This window comes from Heterodontus francisci, chromosome 30 (assembly GCF_036365525.1).
Source record: "Heterodontus francisci isolate sHetFra1 chromosome 30, sHetFra1.hap1, whole genome shotgun sequence".
NCBI lineage: Eukaryota > Metazoa > Chordata > Chondrichthyes > Heterodontiformes > Heterodontidae > Heterodontus > Heterodontus francisci.
The window spans coordinates 32,731,316-32,749,163 of record NC_090400.1 but is presented as its reverse complement, the minus strand read 5'-3'; the positions used below and the strand labels follow the sequence as shown (position 1 = coordinate 32,749,163).

Here is a 17,848-nt window from a genome sequence, read left to right as displayed (position 1 = left end):
AGTTTTATTGCTACCTCTTACTGAGGTTACACAGGATATTTCAATGTATGTGTTTATCTCCCAAGTCCCTGGTAACAGCAATTCTATTCTAACAGCGACCCCTGGTAACAGAGATTCTATTCTAACAGAGACTTTGAAATGTTTAACTCGACCATCTTAAAGGGGAACTTCAGTGAGCTCTGAAAACTATCCATTTATTCAATCTTTAACTCTAAAGGCATAATACACTAACTATTTCCAAATTCCACACAATCAAGCCCACCATACCTATATTTCTTCACAGCATATCCTTGTTAAGAAGCCTCGTCGCCATCTCTGGAGGAAGTAAAATTAACGAACATTACCATTATTTGTTACTCATTGAAACATTTCAACTTTTTAAGAGATTTGAACAGGTAGATGCTAGGACTATGTTTTCCCTGGCTGGGGAGTCTAGAACTCAGTGGTCACCGTCTCCAAATAAAGGGTCGGCCATTTAGGAGTGAGATGGGGAAAAATTTCTTCACTGAGAAGGTTGCGAAACTTTGGAATTCTTTACCCCAGAGAGCTGTGTATGCTCAGTCATTGAGCATCTGCACGGCAGAGGTCAATAGCTGTTTGGATAGAAATGGAATTAAGGGATATGGGAAGGTGAGGCAGAAGATCAGACATGATCATATTGAAGGGCTGAATTACCTATTCCTGTTCCTCTTTCTTATGTGCTTATTACACTATTGCCTATCGATTTTAATATATTTGGGTGTGATTTTTCTGCATTCGAAATAGATATACAAAAAATAAAGTTTTGTGTGTGTCGTATGAATTTAATAATTTCCCATCAGATTTTGTTGATAACTCCCTTATTATAAGGCATCATTTTGACTGACTCACTTTGAGCAACACCATGGGAGATATGCTAGAGTCATATCATGCTCATGCTTTGTTCTCAGTGGCAAAGGAATAGTGCTCAATGGTCACCTGTTGACAGTTGCCCACAGAGTCTTTGAAAGCTTCTCAGTAGAGATGATCCCTAATTTGGTGTCTGGTACAGTGCAGTTCCCTCTACAGGAAAGCTGTGGCAGGTAAAGCAACCAATCAGATTGAAGAATCCTCACTGTGATTACAGGGCTGGATTTTATCGCCGAGCCCATATTTTACGGCTCCCCGGGCTTTAATTGTCCCAAGGCGGGAGTTCCACCCACTTGAGGGAGGAAGTCCCACCTCATTGAGCTTCAGGCCAATCAGTGGGCCAGCAGCTCTTAGTCCCAGCAGTGCCACCGGGAGCGGTGGCCACTGCTGGGACTGCAGACCAGCCGACCAGATGGAGCCATGAGTGAAGGTAAGCTGGGCATGCCTCACCAGAGAGATCGGTCCTTCCCTGGTGAGGCTGGAGTGGTTGCTCGGGGGGAGGGGGGGGGGGGTATCATGGGTCCCGGGGGTGGGTTGGGAGGTGGGGGCGACCTTCAATTGGGCACCCTGTGCCCGACTGCCATGGCCTCCCCACCCCGGCACGTGAAAAAGCCGGCAGCTATCACTGGGCGGCCTTTCACATCTCCAACACGCCCACTTGCCATGGATAAAATACCCATGGAGGCGGACAAGGGCCCTTAAGTGGCCGTTAAGTGGCCAGTAAAGGTCCTTGATTGGCTTCAGGTGGGCAGGCCCTTCCCCCCTGCCCAACCGCCGTAAAGTTGACTGGAGGCGGGAACAGGGTGGGTAGGTCTCCTGGAGCCTCCCACTCAATTTTACGCCACCTCCACACCACCATCCAACCCGCTGGAGAGGCGTAAAATTCAGCCCACAGAATTCGAACAGTATAAAACAGGAAATAAAAATTAGATTTAAATGATGTAAATATTGCAAAATATAGATTGGGAACTACAAATGGGATTAATGGGAGAGAGATAAGAGACAGACAGGACTAGTTAAAACTATATATTTATATATATATTTTAAATCTCCAGCATCAATTTTCTATTGAAGGAATGAGATTCCACACTTTCAATTTAATTTTCAGGGCTAAAGAGGTTGTTCAGTTATAATTATCACTCACCATGCTGATGAAAACTCACTCAACCCTGAATACAACTGCATTAATTTTTTTTCAGCCTTCTTTAGTATGGAACTAGTGGATAAGTACCCCAAATCCACACCATTGCCCTCATTTTAGTGCTGAGACTATTTGCAAAGACAGCAACTGCACACACTGTGGAGGAGCAGCATATCTCTGACGGCAACTTGTGGATTTTCATTTTTAACTTCTCACGTGCAGATGCCAGAAGTTACTGTCAGATTTACCTGGTAATAAATGATGAGCGCTGGAAGCCTGACTGCTATCATTACAGCAAAATCTGGACCAGAGTTGGCATTGCCCATACTGGCGGAACTGCAGAGCCATTATTTATATGTTTATATAAAGATAGCAAAAATGATTAACTACTTCTTCGGGTATTCTTAATAAAACATTTTGTGCAATTTACTTTTTATTTCAGGAGCTGATTGGACCAGCTGCTGGAAAATTACATACTGGTCGAAGCAGGAATGATCAGGTAAATTGGATTCAAGTTAGAATTGTAACATCTTGCAGCACACAAGGAGTGTTCCAGATTAAAACAACTTGCCGTGTTTATCGTTTTAAAAACTCCTCATTTTCCCCACTCCCCCTCACCAGTTCTTATTCCAATATTCTTAGATCTGTGTCCTCTGGTGACTGACCCATCCACCAGTAGAAATAGTTTGTCCTCGTGGTTTTGTACACCTCCATTAAATTACCTCTCAACCTCTAGAGAGAACAATCCCAGCTTCTCTAATCGTTCAACATAACAGGTCTCTCATCCCTGGTGTTACAGGCAGAATTGAGAGAGAACTGAAACCCCAGTTCTTTTCCCCTTTACTGTCTGAAATCAGTGTGTTTTTGTTAAGCAAGTGGTGTGTGTTTCTTAACCTCAAGTGTGTGCCAATTTGAATAACCTAAAGACGATTATTTTTATTCACAAGTTCACCCTAAAAGTCTAACACTACATTACTCACTAACCACTCACACACAGCCACATTGGCCGGACTTTTACGCTGGGCGAATGGGAGACGGAGTCCGACATAAATGTCGGTGCCGATCCTGCTCCCATCCAGCCTGGGGATCCGTCCCATATTTTACCAATCCCCAGGCTTTAATTGGCCCGAGGCGGGACTTCCACCTGCTTGAGGGAGGAGGTTCCACCTCAGTGAGCTGCCGGCCAATCAGCGGGCGGCAGCTCTTAGTCTCAGCAGCACCACCGGGAGCGGTGGCCGCTGCTGGGACTGCAGCCTAGCCGACTGAGGAGGACGCAATGGAACCGGGACAGAAGGTAAGTTCGGACAGCCTCACCAGGGGAATCGGTCGTGCCCTGGTGAGGCTAGTGTGGTCGTTTGGGGGGACAGGGGCGTCTTGGATCCCGGGGCTGGGTTGGGAGGCGGGGGCGGCCCTCAATCAGGCACCCTGTGCCCGATTGCCAGGCACCAGCCCCCCACCCCCACCCCCGGTGCGGAAAGGCCGGCAGCTATCGCTGTGCGGCCTTTCACGTCCCCGGCACACCTGCTTGCCATGGGTAAAATACCCATGGAGGCGGGCGAGGGCCCTTAAGTGGCCGTTAAGTGGCCACTTAAGGGTCTTGATTGGCCTCGGGCGGGCGGGCTGCTTCTCAACAGCCCCCCCAACCACCCCGCCGGACTTCCGTAAACTTGGTCGGAGGGGGAATCAGGGCGGTTAGGCCTCCTGGAGCCTGCCGCTCAATTTTACACCGCCCCCTGCCACCATCCGACCTGCTGGTGCGGCGTAAAATTCCGGCCACTGTCGCGAAAGAAGGCTGTTAAAGAGCATAGTGCACTTTTACAACTTGCAAACAAAGGAAACATTTGTAAGTCACATGATTTGGCTTGTCTTGAGGAAAAGGCTTGCATTGTGGGTCCGGTGAAGAAGGCATTTTTACCCCTGAAGGATAGTTAGGTGGGTTTGTTAGCTGGAGTCATTGCAGCATTCTCCTGAAGAGGTGGATTTTTCAGCAGGTCACAAAGTTAGTTGCTTGTAGTCTTAATACTAGAAGGTCAGTTTTCTGCACTGGTGCACTTGAAAAGGAACAGGCTTGGAGACCTTAGAATGTCTCCAGTTTTAAGGTACAAGGTTGTTCTGCTTTTGTTGCTGTCTCTCCAGCTGTTGTCTGAAGACTGACTGGTTTCTCCCTCTGTTTGGAGTAATAAGATTCATTATTTGTGATGATGGCCAGGTCAGGTGGCCATCTGATCAATACTTCTATTGTCCACCCAGAATGATTTGAAGGTCGAAGCAATTGCTATACAATGGCGGCTGGATGGTGGCCATTCGCACCTACTTGTGATTTAACTGTTTTATTACAGCTCTCTTTGTTAAGTTTCAAGCTCTGAGACAGTGAGTCTAGGAGTCCAGGGATACTGAGATTTGGGTCAGACCACTAACAATAGAAGGTATGAATTGCACAAATGGTTTTGTCTAGGTATGTCTATCCAAGGGAGGGACTCCACCCATAGCCATTCAATTAAGAACTTTCTGGATGCTTGAGATACTTCTGGGTCTGAGCCACAATTGCAAAAGTCACCTGACCCTTAGCAGCATTTTAATATCCATTGTGGTTCATTTAGAAGGAAAATTCAGAAGATTCTATGCGGAATAAAGTCCTTGTTTAAAGTTATGAATAAGATATGCCTATACTGGGCATGACACTGGTATCATTCTGGTGAATGCTCTCTGCATCCTCCAGAAGGCCTTGATCTCCTTCCTGCTAGCTCAGACCGAACTAGTGATTTATAAAGGGTTAGTATAACTTCATTGCTTAAATCCGAGGTGATTTTATTTTCGTTCCCTATTCGAAGGGTGCTGAAGCGAACTGTGGAACTCAAACTGAGACCAGTTCACTTCGCACAGACCATGGATTACACCCGGAGGCCTCCTTGTTCTGTATGGCAGAGTCTTAATTATCTCAGTTGTTGAGAGAGAGACCCAAGAAATATTTCTGGTTTGATCACTTTCAGATGAATTGACAAGTGCAAGCTTTAGTTAATGCTTAAATGTAGTGCAGTTTTACAATGATAGCATGCATGTACTGCACACATGTTTTATACATTTGCCAGTCAGCTGTCAAAGGTCAATCCCGAGACTGTTGTCTTTTGAGATGAGACAAAGGTCCTTTTAGAAAAGAATCAGCGCCAATTGTTTTTGCAGCAGATCCTAAGATACCCTAAAGACCAGCATTTGTTCACTGTTTGAATAGAGGGTTTTCTGTGTGCCCCTGTATAGGGATATACACATAGTACATAGTACATAGTATTTGGACAATTGCCACTCCTCTATAAGCTATACATAACTGAATACAATGAACCTTTTTTCTAGGTGCCAACTGATATGAGAATATGGCTGAGAGATGAAATCCCAGTTTTAATGGGCCACTTGCAACAGCTGATTAAAACAATGGTTGAGAGGGCTGCCGTGTAAGTTCTGTATTTCATTGTTTTTAAACACGGTTTAAAGATTCTTCTAATAAATCAACAGATAACCGATTTATTTTACATTATGTGGCTCAAACTATGTAACGTAAATGAGCACAATCTCCGATTTCAGTAGGGAATATATCAGTAATCCAAGAAAAAATTGGGCTTTGCCCGTTATGTTTCTATCTGCATGTTGAAGCTCTAACTGCAGTATCATAATTCCCTCACAATATATCGCACTAGTATAGAGAGTTTAATCACGGTCACCATTTGCTTTTGACATTTGTCTTTCTAACTTGTCCCCAACCTCCTGTGCAGTAGATGCTGACCTCAAGCAGGAGTACAGCTCGACAGGAGTAGGCAACTCTCCCAACTGTCCATCCTTTCAGCATAAGCCCAGACAGAAGCAGTTTGAAGGCTGTTGAACCTTAGGAAGAGACTATCATTGAGGAAACATCACTGCTATGCCCATTCCAGTCCTCTTTGCAAATCCACCTTTCCTGCAGGGATTACATTAGTGAACAGCAGCAAGAATCCTGGCTATTTTTCCCCTTTCCTTCCTTTTTGCCTAAAAAACAGGGAAGATAAAGACTGTTCCAGTGCCCTATTGCCACCAGTCACTGGTTACCAGCTCAATGGTCACTGCAGGCTATATTTCCAGCAGGCTTGGAAGGGGAATCAGGACCAAATCCAATCTTACCTTCACTCAACATGCCTTCCACCAGAAATCATTGGATAATGATATGCAGTGGGATCGCTGGCTGATTTTTTATTTTCCTTTCCAGTCCCTGATTCTTAATACTTACTGTCTTAATGCGTTGTGCTATTCAACAAACCATTCTATTACTATTAAGCAACTTAAGTAAACTTAGATAGCAAATAAAGATCATTCAGCCCATCGTGCTTGTCACTTCTGCAGTCTCTGAGTAACAGCCTTGTTCATGGACTCTATCTGCTCACTTCAGTCCCTTTTTAAAAGGCATCAACTAAACCAGAATTTACTGCTATTTCTGGTAGTCCATTCCATAAGTGTATGATTCTGTTACTGCATTGTTAAAATTCTTTCTGTTCTGTGTGTTAATAACTAAGTATCCTTTGTGCTTTAGGGAGATTGATATCCTTTTTCCTGGATATACTCATTTACAAAGAGCTCAGCCGATTCGATGGAGCCACTGGATTCTAAGGTGATCACTATTTTAGTTGGTATTAGAATAAATAACTGAAAAATGGAGGACACATTGTGAGCGTTAATATCTATCAGGTCTATCATTAAATTTGTTAATACGAATAAAAATAGATGTCACTTTACCACCACACACTGTGTGATGCAGTCACGCTGCTAAATCTAATTTTCAAATGACTACTGTAATAGCATAGGATCTGTTCAGAAGGTTAGCAAAGAAAAAGCTGGAGTTACACGAAAGGTTTTTAATTGGAAGGTGAAATTCACGGTGATTTTAAACATGAGATGTCAGAGGACGTTATTCAAGAATGACTAATGTCGGTTCTTATTTCCAACTGGAAAACTGGGGTATTTTGGGGTTTTAGTTTCACTGTTACATTAGTAACAATAGTTGGAGGTTACGCAGATAGAAACAGTTGCAACCTTGCCTTTCATACAAAAAATGCCAAATTAATATTTTGCTAAAATGTGGAACTGAACTCTGTTGCCCAGGTGCATGTAAAAGATCTCATGGCACTATTCAAAACAGAGCAGCAAGTTTCTCCAGTGTGCTGGCCATTTTTAGTAGTGATGATTGAGATATTATCAAATCATTTGGTGTTGGTAGACTGCTGCATTACATGACAGTGATCATACTTCAGAACTAATCGTGAGACAGGTTAGTTTTACCCTACTGATGATGTGTTGTTGCAATAGTAATCCTGCTCAGTACGAGAGGAACCGCAGGTTCAGACATTTGGTGTATGTGCTTGGCTGAGGAGCCAATGGTGCGAAGCTACCATCTGTGGGATTATGACTGAACGCCTCTGGTTGGCCTGGGATAGCCGACTCCGGTCGGTGAGTAGTGCTGCTCGATTCAGGGCTGGAGTGCGGCCAGATGGGTGCCGCCTCTCTCCTGTTAACGCACAGCATGTTCGTGGGGAACCTGGTGCTAAATTATTCGTAGACGACCTGATTCTGGCTCAGGGTTTCGTACGTAGCAGAGCAGCTATCTCGTTGCGATCTATTGAAAGTCATCCCTCGAGCCAAACTTTTGTAGGGCGGCACAGTGGCGCAGTGGTTAGCACTGCAGCCTCACAGCTCCAGCGACCCGGGTTCAATTCCGGGTACTGCCTGTGTGGAGTTTGCAAGTTCTCCCTGTGTCTGAGTGGGTTTTCTCCGGGTGCTCCGGTTTCCTCCCACAAGCCAAAAGACTTGCAGGTTAGTAGGTAAATTGGCCATTATAAATTGCCCCTAGTATAGGCAGGTGGTAGGGAAATATAGGGACAGTTAGGGATGTGGTAGGAATATGGGATTAGTGTAGGATTAGTGTATATGGGTGGTTGATGGTCGGCACAGACTCGGTGGGCCGAAGGGCCTGTTTCAGTGCTGTATCTCTAAACTAAACTAAACTAATCCATTGGCATCAAAGTGCTGTGAGACATCCTAAAGATATTAAAGGTGTTCTATATCAATGTAACCTATATTAATTAGACACCAACATGTCCCTCTCATAAAAGCCCTGAAAAGGTTATCTCCAATATTTGGAAAATCACGATGTGAATGAACTATGGTGTTGACTACAGTACTGAAAGAGATTAATTTGTTGCTGCATTTTGTTCAAAGAACATACATGTTTGTTCTGTGTTATAGTCATGCTGTTGCCTTGACTCGTGATGCTGAGAGACTGGAAGAAATTAAGAAAAGAACCAATGTCCTGCCACTGGGAAGGTGCTATTTGTTTTATATATCACTACCTTATAGAGGGCAATAATGCATATTGCATTGAATTATACAGAATGTACAGCACAGAAACAGGCCAGTCAGCTGTCCACGGCAGCACTCATGCTCCACTTGAGCCTCCTTTTGTATTTCCTTATCTATGTCTCTGAGCATTACCTTCTATTCCCTTCTCCCTCATTGCTTATCTAGCTTCCCCTTAAATGCATTGATACTATTCGTCTCAACCACTCCTTGTTGTAGTGAGTTCCACATTCTCACCACTCTTTGGGCAAAGAACTTTCTGCTGAATTCCCTTTTGATTTCTTCGTGAGTATCTTATGGCCTCTATTTTGCTCTTCCCTACAAGTGGAAACACTCTTTCTACTCTATCAAAACTTTTCATGATCTTAAAGAACTTTAGTAGTCATCCCTTAGCCTTCTCTTTTCAAGAGAAAAGAGACTCAGCCTGTTCATCCTTTCCTGATAGGTATAACCTCACATTTCTGGTACCATCCTTGTAAAACCTTTTTACATTCTCTCCAGTGCCTCTATATCCTTTTACATAATCTAGCAACCAAAATTGTACACAGTACTCGAATTGTGATCTAACCAAGTTTCAATATAAGTTTCGCGTAACTTCTCTATTTTTCAATTCTGTCCCTCCAGAAATAAATCCTAATGCTTGGTTTGCTTTTTTATGCCCTTATTAACCTATGTCACTACTTTGTGATTTATGTATTTGTACTCCTAGATCACTTTGCTCCTCTACTCCATTTAAATTGTTATTTTAAAAGTAATATGTGACCTTTTTTTTGTCTACGCTGAATTTCATTTTCCAGTTATATGCGCATTCTGCAGGTTTATGAATGTCTTCCTATAATTTGCTGCAGTTCTCCTCAGTGTTAACTATATCGTCCCTCCTTCCAAAATTTGGTGTAATTTACTTATGGCAATCCATTTTTGACCTTCTGCCACTGTGGACAGCAATCCTTTACCCTGACTCTCTGCTTTCTGTCTTTAAGCCAGCTAGCTATCCATTGTGCTACTTGTCCCCTGATTTTGCATGCTCTGAGCATATTCATTAGTCTATTATATGGCACCTTATCAAAGGCCTTTTGGAGATCTAGATAAATTACATCTACTGCATTACTTCTGTCTATTCTCTCTGCTACCTCTTCAAAGAATTCAATGAGGTTAAGCAAGCAAGACTTGCCCTTTTGAAATCCATGTTGACTATCCGCTATTATATTTTTGGTTTCTAGATGTTTTTTTATTTTCTCCTTCAGGAGGGAGTCTATTATTTTTCCTACTCCCAATGTTAAGCAGACTGGTCTACAGTTCCCTGGACATGCACCTCTCTTCTTAAATATGGGTATAGGTTTAGCTATCCGCTAGTCCGCTGGCACTGCACCTTTTGCTAATGAGTTATTGAATATACGTGTAATAGTGCCTCTGCTATCTTTTCCCTAGATTATTTTAAAATGTATGGATGTAATCTGACCTAACAAGGGATTATAATTATTTAATATTTCTGCCATTTCACTATCACTGCCTCTGATTTTTACCCTGTCCATCCTTTGGTGGCCCTATTCCCATGCCAACTTTCTCTTTTTATTTATGTGCATGTGGAATATTTGACTATTTTGTTTTATGTTCCTTGATACATTAATTTCATAATTCCTCTTTGCCTTCCTAATTTTTTTGCCTTCTCTCCTAAACTCTCCATATTCTGCCGCGTCATTCTCTCCATGTACTTAGTGTATACTTCTTTCCTTACTCTCAATTTTTTCCTTATGTCTTTATTCATCCAACATATCTCATTAGTGTTTAGTTTGTTCTTGTTCTTTAGTGAAATATATTTTTCCTGGTCTCTGTTGAACACCATTTTAAATGTTTTCCATTGCTATTCTCATCATTGTTTGCCAACAATGCAGTCCATTTTATTTTCAGACATTTTATTCACAGCCCCTCAAAATTGTCTTTTCTCCCACCTATTACCCTGGTCTTTGCTTTGCTTATGTCCTTCTCATTTATTATCTTAAAGTGTTTTATATTATGGTCACTAATGCCTAGATGTTTTCCTACTTTTACATCTCTTCTCTGCTCTGGTTCAGTCACCATTACCGGATGAATTAATGATTCATAGCTTGTGGTGTTTCTTAAATTCTGGGTGAGAACATTATACGAACTCCATTCCCTTATCCCCTTTACCTACCTCTGCTGGCCGATTAATTTCAGGGTAGTTGAAATCCACCATGATGATTATTCTATGCTTTTTACTCATTTCCCTAATTTGTTTTCATATTACTTCCTCTATATCCCTTCCACTATTAATTGGTCTATAGATTACACCAATTAGTGTGATTTATCCTTTATTATCTTTTATTTCCATCCACATGGATTCTATTTCTATCTTATCGATACCTTTGTCGCTTTTTTTCCACTGTCATTATGTTATCTGAATAGAAGCACTGATTTGTGTTAAATCTGATTTATTTTGTCACATTAAGTTGTGAAATAGCTATTTCTCTTGGATTAAATAGACTGTATCACTAGCTGCTCCATTGGTTTGTCACATCTAGTCATCTAGTTTACAGTACCTGAATAGGTTAGAGGTCAGCTAAAGTAGGAAGTAATGAGTTTCCTTTGACTATCATGAAGAACAGAGATATTGCACACAAAATTATTGGGTTTGTTGCATATTTGCCACTAAATGCAAAATGCATTTTTATTTTTGTTTTTTCTCTCCCTGCCCTCTGTTACTGTGAACTTGGTGGAGAGCATTGGAAATCATGGCAACTAAAACTGGAAGCTTCATTCCCCATTTTCAACCACCCAAACTACGATTGGGGATTAACCATTATGATTCTACCAGGGGTTGGTTTCCTATCCTATAGCACCAAACTATTTTTCTAAAACTACCTTTATTGCTCTGACCTTGGCTGGCAGGGAACTCAGGCACTCAAATCTCCTATTGAAACCACAGATAAAATTAAATGTGTTCTGCATTTTTTTGTGCTGGGTATTTTTTATAGAAAATGCTGTATTTTGTGTAATGTGGTGCTTTGAATTGGGTTTTTAAAACCAATGTAATTTTCTTTCAACATCAGGCACCTGTAAGTGTTTCATTCCACTGAGCTGAGAGCGTCTCACACAGACTGAAGACGCATGACAGACTTACTATGAATTGAATGCTTCACCTGTTATCTCAATGGGAAAGCAAGAGAAATGTGCAGTTTGTGGGGAAGAAAGTCATCTCTTATATCTTTGCATTAATGTTTTTTGACGTGAATCTTAGTTCTTTGTGTGGTAATTTAATGTACTGGTTCTCCTCACTAGCAAACCAGGACACGTTTGTCCTTCAATACTAACTGCATCAATTAGAAATGTACCACAATCTATCCATTTAGAATTACTGTTTTAATTTCCTAGTGGTGCTATTGCTGGAAATCCTTTTAAGATTGACAGAGAATTCCTTTCTAAGGGTAAGTTTTTAAATTTCAAAAAATGCAGAAGTTTTTATATTTGGTTGAGACTGTGCTAATTAGTGATTGGCTATTTCAGTAACCTTAAAAGACTAGTGACTTAATTTTATTTGCTTGTCATATTTTTGCATTTGTGGAAGTTATTGACATTCCTGAATTGAATACAATGGTGGCTGAACATTCCTAAATGTGTTCTATAAGCAATACAACTTTACTAATAACTCTGGGCTGGAAGGCTTGAGTGCTGTCCACTGTAAGTTGCCCAAGATGATTAGGGAGTGGGGAAAAACATAGTGGAAATATTACTGACAATTTTTTTTTAAAAGGAACCCAGTCTGTGGTGTTTTCTTTCAGACAAATGTCTTCATTTAACTTCTCTGGAGTTTAAATTGTTTAAAACAGGAGCTCCAAGAAGTTTTTTTTCTGTCCATCGAAAATTAAACTGCATTTCACTGACCTGTTTGCTGACTTTCAGAGCTGCATTTTGATGCCATTAGTTTGAACAGCATGGATGCAACCAGTGGGCGAGACTTTGTAGGTAAGTACAATTCCTTTCACTAAATAAATAATTTTGTAGATTATATAGAGAGCAAGTACGATTTTTTTCAAATATAAACAGTAACATTGCTCACCTGACCCAGTAGTCTAAAGCCTTGTTTTCAAATCCCTCCCTTTCTTTCTCTCTAACCACCTCCAGTCCCACAATTCCACAAGATTTTTTGCACACCTCCAATTCTGGCCTCATGCACATCCCTGATTTACATCGCTCCACTATTGGCTGGTGTGCTTTCTGCTGTCTAGGCCCTAAACTCTGGAATTCCCTCCTGAAAGCTCTCCACATTTCTACCCCTCTTTCTTCCTTCAAGACACTCCTTAAAACCTACCTCTTTGGCCAAGATTTTGGTCATCTGACCTAATGGGCTGAATTTTACCGCCCCCTTGACGCTGCAGATTGCGCGCGGGGGCCGGTAAAATGCTACGGGGAGACCGCCTCAACCTGCAACGTCAAGAAGGGCCCGCTGCGTATTACCAGCGATGGCAGGATCTCTGTGTGCCCTCTCCCCCCCGCCCCCACTGCCTAGTGGCGGGTCCTTCATCAACATATGTAAATGAACATGTAAAATATTTAAATAAACTTACCTGCAGGCAGCGGCCGGCCCACTCCAATATTATGGCCGCCATTCATGGTCCCCGCGCCTTTGGAGCTCGGTACAGAGTTCCGGGCGAGAACCTGGTGGGGAGGGGGGAGCAATAAAATTTACAGGGCGTGAGGAGGGAGGAGCAGGGAAATCAATATTTTTTGAATGTGGGGATGGTGGGAAGGGGTTGAAGGGCAAAATATTGAAGGTTGGGGGGGGAAGTTTGGGTATTGGAACAAACAACTGATGGCCATTTCATTGCCTGAAATGACCATAGTGGGGGTTGGGGAAGGGCCTCCATCATTTATCTTCCAATGTATTAAAAATCCTTTATTTTACACCCTTTGAAAATTAAATTTATTTGTGCGGGCTTAAAGCCCTTTAAAAATGGCGCCGGACACCGTTGCCAGGGACACGTCATCGGGATGGCTGCTCCACCCCCTCTATTTAAATGAGCCCCTGCACGTAATATCGCATGGGATGCACGCCGTTCTTAGAGTGCGCTGCTGCAAACTGCGGCGCACTCATAAAATTCAGCTTTTTGATGACTTGGTGATCTTTTGTTTGAGAACACTCCAGTGAAGTGCCTTGGGAACTTTGCTGCATTAAAGGCACTATATAAATGCAAGCTGTTATATTGAGATAGGCTGCATTTGCTGACAACACTACCGCTAGGTGGCGCTGCTGTGGCACATGCTTTCCACATCATGACAAGCTCCGCAGCATGATCCAGTTGCCTTCGTTGCTTGATTGCTGACCTTAAGTCTCAAGGATTGTTTTCTCGACGGCACGTTTTACATGAAAAGAAATAAGGAAAGAACATCAGTGTCAGAGCTTCCCCCCTCCAATGAAATTACTGTTGAGCATGCTTTATGTTCTGCAGTAAAGGCACGTACTGATGACGCCGCCAATGAATCACTTAGTACCCAACTCAGCTGTAGGAGTCTGGATGATGTTACTGCCCCTATCTCGTGATGGTTCAATGCTGCTCTCAGTGAAAACATGAATGATGTGAGGGTGCTGGAAAAAGAAGCACATTTCTTTTGGACTATGAACATAAAGCAGGCCATTTAGCCCAGCTGTTCCCTGCCAGTGGTTATGCTACTCCTGTGCCTTCCCATCCACTCCCATTTAAGCCTGCCTACTACTATCAGCATCACCTTTCATTTCTTTCGCTCTTATCTACCTTTGCCTTAAAGCAACACTGGGGATGGAGAACGGTGTGGCTGCACTCCCACCTCACCAGTTGTGTACACAGCAAGAGCATTCACATTTGTGCTACCACTGGACATGGCATGCTTGTTTCTTTTAGTGCTCAGTCTCTTCTTGCTGAATGTTCCCCAAGTGCTTGACCGCTTTGGACGCCCTCTCTGCTTGACAGGCAGCAGCTGGCAATTGCGGAGTCTCACAAGGCTCTGCATGGTTGTTTCCAGGGCGGGTGGGAAACAGGTGGCTGTGTGTCCATGTGCACTGCTCTGATGGGCTCAGGAACAGAGCAACTTACAACAGGGACTGGAGCACATGTACTGCCTGCACACAGCCCCAGACAATGGAAAGGATTTTAGTGCAGTGCAGTGGACTGGAGCACATGCAGTGCCCCAGATAATGGAAATGTTTTCAGAGCAACTTACAACAGCAGAGCAACTTACCTTGGAGCAATCTCCTCTTTCTGATAAAAATGAAGCAGACTGAAATCTTCAAAACGACTAAATAATTGCGAGAAAATGCCCGACAAAACCTCTCCTCCTTCCACTTTCAGAAACTCGCGCCGAAGCTTTGACGCATGCGTGACTAACCGAAGATTGACGCATGCGTGAATACCCGTTGGCGTCGCATAAAGCGCATGCGCAGAGGCCGACCAGTCACGTTGCCCGAAGATGCACACGTCACACAACGACGTCATCGGCGCACGCGCTAACCAGTCCTGGCAAGCCGGAACGCAGCGCATGCGCAGAGAGCAGGAAACCGTCTGCGCATGTGCGCACCGCGGCGCAGCCTGATGACGTCAGTGGCAGGCTGCGTTGTCAGGAATCACTTTGATTGAGATATCCTTTCTGTCTGTCCGTACCCTTTGTGATGTTGCTCATGAATAAAAACTTAAATCAACTACTACTATAGTAAATGATCTTGTAGTTGATTTGCTGTTTAACATTTCTCCCTATGAATGGAACTGGATCAAAGGGGTTTTCCCTAAGTCTACAGTGGATAGGGGAGGGTTCTGTCAGACAGTAGTGTCTGACCAGGAGGTGTTCTATCAAGAAAAGAGGTGAGAAAATAATCAGACACCCAACAATGGTGGGAACAAGGGTAGGTGTGACTGCAGATGCACAGTTGTTTTAGAGTGGTGTTCATAGCTTTTGAGTTGTTGCATATGGGAAATTATCATGGTTTGCCAACCCTGCCCAACATTTTAAACATGACAGGGTAAACACAAAGGGGACCAGATGGTATTGTGTAAAAATTCTATGGGATTAGCAGGATTGCAATAAAAAAGCAAGTATTGAGAGAAGCGTTCAGAGTGAGAAACTGAGATTAATGGTGCATTTCAAAGATTCAGTTCCAAAAGAAGCATTAAGAGAGTGGATTGTTAGAGATATTGGTTGGAATTTAATGCCCCCACACCCACCGCCAGGGCAGGCTGGGTAGCGGGGGGTGGTGGTGGTGGGTGGGTGTGTAAAATTGGTCGGGATGACGGGGGTGCCGTGCCAGTCATCTACCCACCCCCGAAGGTATCTTACCAATGGTGGGGGTGGTGGCAGGCAGACCACCCATCGACCGTTTAGGGCCTCTTGCTGCCATCACTGGTATTTGACCATCGGCAGATGGGCGCTTCGTAACCTGGGGAGATCGCCCAAAAATACCTGGTGGCCTCCTTGTAGGCTTGGAGTGGAGCCCGCCTGATCGAGCACCTTATGGCCCATGGAGGGCCCACTCCATCTGCATGGGCCTCCCCCGTTGGATCACCCACCCCCTGCCCTCTTGATCGAACCCCTCCCACTCACCAAGGCCTAGTCTATTGGCCCCAGCAAGCCCCGACACCACTTAAATGCTTACGAGGCCAGCGTCCATGGTGCCTCTTCTCACTGGGTGCAGTCCCAGAAGTGGCCACCGATCCCGATGGCGCTGCTGAGATTGAACAGCTGTCGGTCCTCTGATTGGCTGGCAGCTCTTGGAGGCGGGGCATTCTGTTTCAGAGGAGTGGAAGCCATGACTGCAGGCACTCAATTGCCCGAGCCAAGCAAATGCAGTCGTGCCTTCCAGGGATAGGAGAGTCAGGCTCACCCCAGGCTTTCCAACCAGTGGGCGAGGCCATTGCTTCCTCATAATATTCTGACCATTAAGTGGGAGAAGCTTTTCTTTGGCGAGTTTTTCTGTACGGGGGATTGTTTGTATAAATGCTGGTAATTCAAGATGCAAGAAGGCTGTGTAAGGATTGTTGATTGAGTTTGTTGGATAGGAACAGAATATAGGTTGGGATTTTACCAGCCCATGGGAGATGGACAGGGAGATGGTGGCAAAAGGCGGCGGGAGGGAATCCTGATGTGTTTATGCCGCCAGAGGATATGCCAGGGGTGGGAATGGGAGCAGATTCGCTGCCCGCCGACTGGTGGCAGGCAGCCAATTTACATAATTAAAAGACTAATTGACAGTCATTTTCCAAGAAGCTGGCCTTTTGCCAGTCATGGCATAGCCCCCTGCCATGGGAAGAGGCGCCCTCCATTAAATTCCAGAAAGCTTGTTGTTGAAGGATGATGCTGGAGCCTATCTTTACTCAGTTTCACATTTGTTGTACAGGGTAAAAGGATTACAAACATGTGGTTCCTCACTCAAAAACCTCCTCCAGTCTCAGTAAGTGACTGCTTATAAGTGCTCAAGTAAGCCCCCAATTATCACCCTCCACCTTCATATAATTAAACAATTGATACACAATAAACAGATTAACACCTGGGTGCACGGAGGTTGGGGGGGAGGGGGCTCCTGACGGCAATGGCTGCCCTTGCAGCCCTGCAGCCACTGCTGCAGAGGTTACCCATCTGATCGCCGGGGCCTACCTGCTTGGCAGCAGCACGGATATAAATATTTTTACTTGCCTGCGAAGGCACCTCAATATTGGAGGGGCCCTCTCTTTCGCCTTGCAGCCTTAGCAGCGGTTACCTCTAACAGTAGTGCTGCAGAGCTGCCAGCTATCTGATTGGGCTGGCAGCTCAGAGAGGCAGCCTGCCGTCCTTAATTGGATGGCAGCCCTCACGGTAGCCTCTGAACTGACCACTGCCAGAGAGATTACCGCCGTGATCCTGCTGCACTCTTGTGTGGGCCCAGGACCCACATTGGATCCTGATGTCCGAATCACAGAATTGTTTCCGCAAGGAAGGAGGCCATTTGGCCCATCATGTCTGCACTGGCTCTCTGAATGAGCAATTTCTTTAGCGCAATTCCCCTGCCTTCTCCCCGTAACCTTGCACATTCTTTCTGCTGAGATAACTAATTCGCTTTTGAAGGCCTTGTTTGAATTTGCCTCCACCACAGTCTTAGGCAGTGGATTCCAGATCCTAACCACTTGCTGCATGAAAAAGGTTTTTCCTCATGTTGCTGTTGCTTCTTTTGCCAATTACTTTAAATCTGTGCCCTCCTGTTCTTGATTCTTTCACAATTGGGAACTGTTTTTCCCTATAATTTTATTTCCATTTTTAGTTATTTTTTCTTTTTTTTCTTTTCCATTTTTTACAAACTTTTTTGTTGCATTTATTTCATTTCATCTTAGCTTGTTCAGTTTGCTTACCCACTGTTTCTTTTTTCATGGTTGCACTTGCTGCTGTTCATCTTCAGTCCGTTAACACCCTATCTGTACTAATGCTTTGTCTTTC

At 43.8% G+C, this 17,848-nt stretch overlaps 1 protein-coding gene across 2 annotated transcripts in view; it reads left to right on the top strand.

Moving 5' to 3' along the window:
* LOC137346664 (argininosuccinate lyase-like) overlaps positions 1-17,848 on the top strand; it is a 64,964-nt gene that overhangs the window by 25,462 nt on the left and 21,654 nt on the right. Inside the window, exons 5-10 of one of the 2 annotated variants that reach the window (XM_068010311.1) lie at positions 2,472-2,528; positions 5,378-5,475; positions 6,582-6,659; positions 8,291-8,368; positions 11,792-11,844; positions 12,320-12,382. In XM_068010311.1, the coding sequence (XP_067866412.1) occupies positions 2,472-2,528; positions 5,378-5,475; positions 6,582-6,659; positions 8,291-8,368; positions 11,792-11,844; positions 12,320-12,382 (427 nt within the window). The remainder of the gene's footprint in view (positions 1-2,471; positions 2,529-5,377; positions 5,476-6,581; positions 6,660-8,290; positions 8,369-11,791; positions 11,845-12,319; positions 12,383-17,848) is intronic. The other variant, XM_068010312.1, reaches the window with a different exon arrangement.